This window comes from Vespa mandarinia, chromosome 9 (assembly GCF_050613455.1).
Source record: "Vespa mandarinia isolate Hongniang chromosome 9, ASM5061345v1, whole genome shotgun sequence".
Taxonomy (NCBI): Eukaryota; Metazoa; Arthropoda; class Insecta; order Hymenoptera; family Vespidae; genus Vespa; species Vespa mandarinia.
This window is the reverse complement of record NC_140818.1, coordinates 1,722,501-1,732,932: the sequence shown is the minus strand read 5'-3', so window position 1 is coordinate 1,732,932 and position 10,432 is coordinate 1,722,501. Positions and strand designations below refer to the sequence as shown.

General features: G+C 45.2%; 1 protein-coding gene across 1 annotated transcript in view; it reads right to left on the bottom strand.

Moving 5' to 3' along the window:
* Window positions 1-2,307: 2,307 nt before the first annotated feature.
* The window catches only part of LOC118446412 (uncharacterized), a 210,357-nt gene continuing 202,232 nt past the window's right edge, over window positions 2,308-10,432 (bottom strand). The window contains exon 5 of the mRNA XM_035877052.2: window positions 2,308-8,415. Coding sequence (XP_035732945.2) covers window positions 4,516-8,415 — 3,900 coding nt within the window. The 3' untranslated portion in view covers window positions 2,308-4,515. The remainder of the gene's footprint in view (window positions 8,416-10,432) is intronic.

Here is a 10,432-nt window from a genome sequence, read left to right as displayed (position 1 = left end):
ACAATCTAATTACAAAAATCGTACAAAAACTTTCAATGTGTGGGTGGTCTATACATTCGTATATCATGTATATAATATCCAATGACTATGTTCATTAATTATTTCGTGATACAGATCACGATCATACGTGATTGAAAAGAAACGTATGATTCAATATAATAAAGCCTAATATTGAATAGGTAAATCTTTAAAAATGAAATAAAATTGAAAGGACCGAAAGGACGATCGAAAGATGAAAATTTCATTTTTTTTTCTCGATTGATCCTATCCCACCCTCGTCCATCTACGAGTCGTCCGTTTCAAGATTGTGGCCAGTCGGAACGTGGGTGACCGGTTGACCACGCGAGAGCTATGGTGGGGCTAGCTAAGGCAAGGTGTATGGGAGCTGGATGACGGGATGTGCAGGGGGATCGATGGGCGAGCCAACGCTGATCGGAGACCGCCTTCTCTCCTTCTTTCTCTTTCTTTCTCTTTGCTCCTCGCTTTCTACCATTTTCTCCTTTTCCCATCTTTCTTTATTCCTACCATCTCTCTCTCTCTCTCTCTCTCTTTCTCTTTCTCTCTCTCTATCACTCTATCTTTCTCTCTCCCTTTCTCTCTCTCTCTCTCTCTCTCTCTCTCTTTTCTTCTTCTTCTTCTTCTTCATCTTCTTCTTCCTCTCGGCTCTTCCTACTTTTCGTTCTCCGACATATACCTGCCTCCTCTCCTTCCAACCTTTCTTCTCCCACGCTACACCTGTCGTGCGCGTACCGGAGTAGTGGAAGAAAGAGAAAAAGGGAAGGGAGAGAGAAGTGGTACTCGAGTCCTAGTCGAGCGAGTACACGTACTCAGCCGTGCTAAGGTCGAAGGCACGCCAAATCCATTTATCTCGTACGTTGGTACCGTCCGTACGTGTACCAAGCCTCGAGGGAGGTACCCCCTACTCTCTTGCTTCTACCTTTACATATATATATATATATATATATATATACATACGTAAATATATACGTATATGTACTTATACATAGGAACATTGTGAAGGATCTCTTTCGCGGCTTTATTTCACGAACGAAGGTGAAATATTCCATGTTGCGATGCTTTTACTTTCTGCGAGTGACTCGAATTACAAAGGTTATAGTCCAGTCTTAAAAATGATAGAAAAAAGAGAAAGTAAAAGAAAAATCACGAACCTTGCTCGTAATTCTCATCAAAAATAATCTTCTTAATGTTTGCTCTTTCTCTCTCTCTCTCTCTCTCTCTCTTTCTCTCTTTATCTATCTCTCTTTCTTTTTCTACCTCTATCTATCTATCTATTTCTCTCAGTGAGAAACATACTCGATCTTGGTTATGGTCCTGATAGAGAACATGCAGCTGAACTCGCTCCTTCGTGAACTTAATCGCGGCCCATTAAAACGGCGCGGCTACGCTTGGAATCCATGCGAGACGCGATTTGAAGTGCACCCGTTATTAGTCGGCCGGGTCGTACGTTAGCACGAAGCGGAATCGAAGGTGCTAATCTAATCTGCCTGACGACGATTAAAGGCCGGCAAGCTGGAGTTTCTCTCTTGCAAACGTATCTCTCACCGTTTGAATTTACGTGTAATCGCACACGTACACATACACATACAGAAAGTTGTGAGTTGTACATGTTGGTCCATTTCAAGACACTTCCAATTACCTGAAGACGAAAGAATTTCGCGAAGGATTTAGTCTGGTCCTGTAACCCTTTCACCTCAACTTCCTCATCCTCCTCTTTTCATCCTCCTCCTCCTTCTCGTCGTCCTCCTCCTCTTTTTATCCTCCTTTCTCCTCTCTGCTTGCCCGCAGGACGGTGGGCGTGCGAGCTCACGTCTGCGTGATCTCTGATAGACGACCTACCCAGACCCTTGGAAGTCCTTTCAGAAGGACTTCTTTCTCTTTCTTTCTCTTTCTCTTCGCGTTTCGTAGAAAACGAGGTCGGGGGTAACCTCGAATACGTTAGAGACGCGTCAAATTCAACGTAGGCGTGGCGACCCGAAGATTTTTCATTTTTGCATAAGCTCTTTATATCTTATGATTCGCGTCGGTCTAATAACGACTCGTGGGAATACTGATGGAACATCGGAATCGCTCCCACCTTTTTCATTTTTATGCAAATTAATGAACACCGAAAATGATGTTATCAGCATTTTTACGATATCTCTAATAAGATTTTAGCTGTAACGTAACAAAATGTTATTACTTCCATTGAATAATATTTAATAAATAATCATTGATCAAGGAAGGATACTCGTTAATTATTCGAATGACACTTATTAAAGCGCGTAGCGAGTAATTTTAATAGGCATTTATTTTTATAATGATGAGTGTTCTTTATAATCGATCTATAATATACATCATAGCATTCAGTTTATACATAATTACAGAGTTGTAAATCTCGTTCGCCCTTAACACATAATAGTAGTGGGTTCGTCGTGCGTCGCGGAAATTGGGAAATTGTCCTTCAGGCGTAGAGGAATTTTTTTAAAGTACGGTGGATTGGACGAAGAGGAGGAGGAGATGGAGGAGAAGGAGGACAGGACGATGACGAGTGTAAAATCTAGGATCGTGTGACGCGTAGAAAAACTTACACGTTTCGTGCTTCATCTCGAAGCGTCGCGACTTACATCGACGCGCTCGCAAAAATTATGCTGATGTGTATATATATACATATATATATATATACACATTTATAATATAATAAAGTATATATACAATCAAACAATTACGGAGGACAAGAAATCATTTTCGTGAGCGACTTATGATATCGTTTTGTGACCGAATTGCCTTTTAAATCGCAGACAATTAAGAATTATTAAAAAAAAAAAAAGGAAAAAAAGAGAAAATAAAAAAAAAAAGTGAAAAAAGAAATAAAAATTATAAAAACTTGTCCGATGTGAAAGAATATTCAAGGAAGAAGAAGGAAAGTTACAAAAAAAGGCAAATAAAAAAATCAGAAAATAAAATTGAGATTCAATGTAGCAGTGTCCGCTACTGCCAGTCGCCGTCGATGATAAACTGCAGGATCCTCGTGTAAAGGAGGAGTTGCTTTTCTCTACGGAGACAATAAATAAAATCTAACTATTCTCATTTATATCTAGCACGAGACGTCGCCGTCACGCGTCGCTTTGATTCGCTGGTCGGTTCATTCTCTAATATTGTTCTCTCTCCATATTTTTTGTAATTTTTATTCTCTCTTGTTCTTTTTTTATCTTCTGTTTTTTTCTTTTTTTTTTTTTTTGACATCTTTACCGATCGCACGACACCCTTGGCCCTTCGAACGTCGAAAGGTCTACGCATCTCACGATTTTTATTTTAGAACCGTGTAAAGATTGCATTTTTTTTATTTCTCTCTCTCTCTCTCTCTCTCTTTCTCTTTCTTTCTCTCTCTTTCATTCCTTTTCATTTTCTCTAGCTGCCAACATATCGTTTGATATCGCTCCGATTTTTTATTCGCTAATTTAAAGTCCTCATTCCTATCGTTTATTCGAACCGTTTACAAAAGTCTTCTCTTCTCACGGTCTGTTTATCCCCGATTCGGGTAAAAACGTCCGTCGATCGGTCGCGCTTCCCTCGTAGCTTAATCGATAATTACGCGATACACCGAAAGGTACTATGTTTATATATACAGCAGTGCTAATTGATTATTGATTAAATAGTGACGTATTCGCTAACGTTACGTTATCACAACGATGATAAAATTAGATCGCGTATCGATCTGGGGATCGATTAACGCGAACGCCTTTTTCTCGAACACACCGAGTCGGTACTCTCGATCCACCCCTCTCGTCTCGTGTTCTCCTTTCAAATGGTATTGTTGATCCTATTTTTCTCTCTTTTCTCTCTCTCTCTCTCTCTCTTTCTCTCTCTCTTTCCTTCTCTCTTTTTCCCTTTCTCTTTTTTTTTTTATACTTCTATTTTTCCGTTCGTAACTTTGATGGTCTAAAAAAAAGACAAATAAATTCTCGCAAATGGTGAAACAGAGAAGGAAGAAGTGATGGAAAGAAAGAAAGAAATCGTAGTTTATGAGCTGAAAGTACTCGCGCAGCTGGGAAGAAGACAAAGCGCCCTCAAAAATATCACTGCGCCTCACAGATATGCTTCGGTAATCGTGCTAGAACTCCAAGCGAAGAGAAACACGAAATTTCAGGAATCGGACAGGTTGGTTCTCTTTGTGCGAGAATTCTTATCGACTTCTGGACCCACCGATAGAGATACCAAGTTGACTAGATTGGAGCGTTCGAAGCACGTCGATTGTTTGAGATCGTAGCCGATTTGAAGAAGAAAATTGACGAACGCAAGTAGAATAAAAGTAGAAGTGAATGTAACGAATGATCAGCGATATTTTTTTAGGCGTTGTCCTTCGATTATATTGCACGTGGATTAGCGCGAGACGATAGTACGGGTGGACCCTGGATACCCTGGGAGATCAACATGATCGGCGATCGATCGGAATCGTCGTTTAGGATTTTGGCATCACAGTAAGGGATAATAGTCGCGTTCGCGGCAGAAGAACGGTCACGAGCCGCTAGTAGAGAGAATCGACAGATCTCGATGAGCCTGGGGATCCCTCGAGTGTGCGTCTCTGACAGCTCTCGAGCCAAAGACGCGATCGCAGCCTGGTACGGTACATCTGGCTTCCTCTTTCCTATCGTCCGAGCCAGGAGATGATAACGGTGAGGCCGAGCGAGAGGGTTGTCTGGTTGCTTGTTCCTGAGAGAGTCTCGTCAGGTGGTTCAAGTGTTGATGAGTCAAACCATTCAGCCCAGCCAAATGTGAGGCAAAAGAGGACAGGCCTGGAAATGTGGCGCCCAGATGAGGTGGAAGAAGCAACGGATGCGGCGGTGGTATCCTGGCAGCTAGATCTACCGCAGATGGTGGAAGTCTAGGTGTCAGGGGATAAGCACCGAGTGGACCGATGCCCGTACCAATGGCTGCGGCGGCTCCGATCCCAGCAGTACCGATACCAGCGTCAGCGTAGAGTCTCGCAAGGAACTCGTTGTGCAGAAGAGGATTCATCGGAGCATCCTCGACACGCGGCGACAAACTGGATGGCAGGCTACCTGATGAAAGGGGCGGACTCGAGGAGGTCGAGAGTAACTTCCGATGGAGATTGAGATTGGCAGAGTGACGATCACGGGACCTCTTCGAGGGAAAGGCCGCGTTGCAACCGTCAACGCTGCAACGGTGCATCAGCTTGAGATGGACGTTCTGGTAATGAGTTTTCACACCAAAGTGATTCTGAAAGACCTTGCCACAGGCCGTGCAACGCCGTGGATTCTCACGATCAAGCGGAACCTCCTGGGTACTGACGAAGCCACCATTCTCGTATCTCGCGTAGGTTATCAGGCTATTGTCCATATCCATGGCCGCTGTGGAGGGTGAAGCGCTGGATGAACGAGAGCCATGTGAGGAGTTGTCCATGGTGGTCTCCTGGTGCGTCGTGAGGCTGACGGGGCTGGTAGAGCCGCGGCCAGACCTCGAAGCCACCCGTTGCGTCTCGGTGTACGGCATCATCGTGCGACCCTGCGACAAGGACTCGAGTTGACGCAAAGTGTTGGTCGAGGAGTCGTGGGAGAGCTCGTCGGCTGTCGTTGGACGGCTCTCGACCGAGCTCGGGGCACGGGGGGGATCATCGGGACGCTCACCTTCCTGATTGCGCAGCGCTTCGTCCACCTCATCATCATCATCATCATCCTCGACCTCCTCCATTGGCTCATCTTCCTCGTCCTGCGTCCTCTCGTTCTCCTCATCCTCCACCTCCTCCTCCTGTTCCTCTTCACCTCGCCTCCTAACATCGTCTGAGTTTTGTCGGACGATCTTGTCCTCTGTCGTCTCCAACTCGTTTCTCGAAACCACAATTTTATCTTCGCTCTTACCGACCTGCATTTCTTGTTCTCCTATTTTGTTTCGTCTCGCCCGTTCTTGAGACTCAGATGCCGAATCACAGACTGCAGTAGTCGAGTTACCTTCCACGCTTGGCTCATGCAAACTTTTTGGTTCTGGACTGATCTGACATTTTGGCGATTTGACACTGCTCGCCCTCGAACTGAGGTCTCTCGGTTCGTCCTGAGGTAGATCATCGACCTTCTCTTTTGCCGTTTCCCTACGGACACTCTCCAACGTCGTCGTTGTTTCTCGTTCACTGATTGAAGTCGTCTCCGGTGAGTTACGGCACTTCGTGTCTGGATTCTTCGGCGAGGCTGGCGAGACCTTACGTTCTTCTGCTTCGAGCCGTGACATCGACATGTCCTCCGGTTGATTCTGAAAATCGTCTATCGCTCGGACGATTCCACCATCCGGTTGACAACGTCGCTGAACCCGTTCCTCGTCGTTTGAGGAGTCACCATCCGTTGACGAAGAATGCACTTCCGATAAAACGGCGCATCTCGTTGGATGCTGGGACTTCCTTTTACGTACTCCCCTGCTGTGGAGAAGGGTATTCGAATTGAGGGTGTGTTGACCAACACTAAAGGAATGCTGATCGGTGCCACCAACGGAGTCGTCCTCATTGCTATCGATATTACTGATGTTCTCTTCGTCAGCCATATCGGTGAAGTAGAGTTTCGGCCGTTTGGCTAAACTGAAGTCAGCCGGTTGTTCGTCGTCTTCATCGCCGTGAGCCATACGAGAATGCAATCTGGAAGGTACATCATTCGTTTCATCTTCGGCAACTACAACAATGCCACCGTCGTCTTCGTCATCGTCTTCTTCATTCTCAGGTATCATCGATGTCGATGGTGACACCGTGCAACTAGTCGCACCACCTGAAAACGATCCACCTCTAGTTGTCGTTGTAGTAGTGGTCATCGACGCGGCAACAGTAGACGCTCCACTACTCGTCGTTATAGACACTGTAGTGGAAACCGTGCTAGTAGGTAAGCCCGTGCTCACTGGCATTCTCTGTTGAAGAGCCTCCTCATAAGGTCTACCTTGGCTCTGCGTTGAAGACAGGTCGAGATGCTTGAAGTCCAAGGCACAGAGAGAGGCAGGTGAACGCAGTTCGGATGGTGGAGTTAACAGAGGAAACGAACCAAAGGGCAAATGATTGAGTCCTGTTGCTGGCACGGGAAGACCAACCTGAGGTGGTAGAACTAACGCATGAGCCATTGAGGAGCGACCATCGTGTGGTGAAATCTTCCTTCGGAGATGTGGCGAATGGAGTTTCGGATTTGGATTGGCACTGTGCCGATTTCTTGATCTCCTCGAACTAAACATCATGCTGCAACCCTTGACGGTGCACTGATGCATCTCTCGGAGATGTACCGCACTGAAATGGATCTTGAGGGCACCCTTGTCGCAAAATGTTTTCAGGCAAACGTTGCACTGAACTCTCTTCTTACCAGTGGTTGGATTGATGAAGGGCGTGCCTAGATTGGGTGGCATATTGGCAGAAGCACCCCATTGTCCCGTTGGTCTTTTTCCAGGCGAATGAGGCTTTCTACCGGGTATACCAGGTGGCCTTCCTAAAGGCGCAGGTTGAAGCGGCAAAGGTGGAGGATGTCTATGTTCGGCTGCCACGTGTTTCGATGCGGCGTCACGCCTGCTGAGGTTCAATGCACTATCGGAGTTTTCGTCGTCATCCTCATCCTCTTCCGAGCCAAACTCGCTACTCTTTTCACCGCCACTGTGTACGTCCGTAGGTGCTGTCAGGCCGGCAATGGAACCGGTCGATTTAACCATCGGTGGTGGCGGTGGGAAATGACTGGGAAAGGTAGGTGGTAAGGCTCCCGAGGAAACAGCGACGGAGAGTGGATGACCAAAGTTAAGTGCAGACGAAGAAACCGGTGCCACTGGCACGTGAGGCCTCTGTAATTGCGAACTGGACGAATGATGGGGCGGACTATGAGGACTTTGAGGATTTCTCATGGACTTTCGACTCTGCAGAAGTTGCTCGGTAGGTGGTACAGGTGGTAATGGTGTAAACGCTGGCAAGCCTAATGTACCCAATTTACGAAAATCGAAGGGTTGCATGCTTTGCAGTCTGTTCAGTGGTGACACGTTCATATGCGAATCTAGAGTTCTCGGTGGCGAGTTCCCCCGATTACTCGTTATTCCTGGATTACCACCGGTCGTGGCTGACGAATAATGCTTCTGCGTAGTAGGCGAAATTGAGGGGTGCGAAACCGGGGGTGGAGGATGAGGCGGCGGTAACGGTGGTGGCAACCTCGAACCCGGCGGTGGGAGGCCGCAGTGGAGCAGGTGCAAGGGCGGTGGCAAGTGTGCTAGTGGCATCGTCGGCGGCGAAGGTCGTCTGCTTGGTGACATAGCATCCGTCCCCGGCGTTCCGGCGGCCAGCAGCAGCTGCTGCACGAACGGACGCGTCTCGGCGAACCTGAGGAACTGCTGCAACACCAGCGGTTCCTCCTCAGCCGAGCAGATACTCCATCGGTCCAGCACCGGGCCGTTCTGCGAATCCTACGGAACAAATGAAGAACCAACTTTCAGTTCAGTGCTTTTTAATGATATTAATGGTAAAATAATAAACATATCGCATTAAGAAAGGTAAGTTAATTGAATCAAAATTTTCAAATATCCCAGACATGTTGTATAAAATTACTCGAAGAGACGTAATTATTTATTAATATCCATATAATTAATTATTTTTTAATATTCATTATTACAAGCTTTAAAATGAAATCATAATTAGGATTAATCTATTTATTTAATATTTCTAAGGTGGATCAAACTTTTGACCGATGTTGTACGAACTGAATGTGCGATATAGGAGTCGTGAGAAAGATGTAAGTTACACGACGTTATTAGAAGGTAGAAACGAAACTAGTTTTCGAGCGTGAATCATGTAAGGTGCCTCGCGTATGAAAAATTCGAATTCTCGCGCGTTAACTCGTTAGAACGTCGAACCAGTTTTTCCTGACTCCCCTTCCCTCACCAAGAGCAAGGCCGTATCGTATCCTTCTCCCTCCGTGCTAATTTCTGCCGGGTCGATCATGTTCTCTCTCTCTCTCTTCCTCTCTCTCTCTTTCTCTCTCTCTCTCTCTCTCTCTCTCTCTCTCTCTCTCTCTCTCTCTTTCTGTTTCTTTCTCTCATTATCTTGAAACAATCGATGTCTTGGGTCGAGACTGTCGTGAGCTTTTTTTTTCACTTTTGTACCTTCCACTCTTAAATCTGTCTTCCTGCCTTTTAGCGAGATTTCGACAGTTGGTACGGACGTCACGATTCGGCCGTTAGAGTCACGGCTTCTTATAAATTCAGGGTGGCCGTGTATATAGAGCGCCCGTAAGCTTGTCTCTCGCCGGCTTGTATATTTACACATTCCGACGGACTCGACGTAACGCAGGACGCCCAGCGCCGCGACGCTTTTCGCGTCCCGTGTATATTTCTTCAAGCGGCCGTACCCGAACGCTGAGGAGAGAAAAAGGGAGAAAGAGTGAGGGAGAGAAAGATAGATAGAGAGAGAGAGAAAGAGAGAGAGAGAGAGAGAGAGATAAAGAAGAAAGAGAGATCTAGACGGCCCAGCTTGGGTACTCGAATTCACGATCAGTCAAATCAGGCACTCCAAATTCGATCTCGCATGGAAACTGCTGTCTTATTTTTGTACGATCTTGCTGTTCGTGGAAATGAGAAAGAAAGATAAATATGTTGAATAAAATATATCTAATCGAATGTTTAATTTGATTTCATGATCGAATAATTGATATTGTATAAATTTAAAAAATTTATTTTTTTGTTTCTTCGAACGACGACGACGACAATCAAGACGACGACAACGACGACGACGACTTATCTTTAATTTTACAAATGAAACTTTGAATACGATATATTAGACGTTAAGAGAAGATTTGGATCGTGCGTGTCTCTGTGAAAGTTTCAAAAGCTGAAAAGAAATTCCTCGAAGCGATCTAAACGTTCGGCAGTTTTGAACGGCAAAGAGAACGCGGTGATCTAAACGGCAGCGTCCCTAAGAACGAATTGCTACTGTGAGACACGAATTTAATACCGCACGCGAATGAGATCCTTGGTCGGGTCACGTTTAACGTTAACTTCTAATAGTACATTGGTTTGAAAAGAACGCGAATCGAGCGCGTGTTTGAATGGTCAGGTTCAACAATTGAGTCAGACAATTATATGAAATATCGGTAAAAAAATAAATTATTGTCTGACTTTAAAATATTAAAAATATTTACAATTACAATTATTTATTTAAGTTCAATTGATTTTCTCTTGAACGTTTATTATTATTAACGGGCAAATGTTTATATGATAATCGATATGAATGTTATCGGTTAGATTTTTACGCAAGAACAAAATCTCAGGATAGTTTCCAATTTGCGAGCGCACACCTTGATTAATTACCGGAATGTATGGTCGTTAATTATTGGCGGCTTTGCGAAGGTAGGATCGCGGTAACTAATCGTTTTATTCGCTGGCGTTACCCATTCGGTCGTTTGAAATAGGAAACGCCAGCAATGCC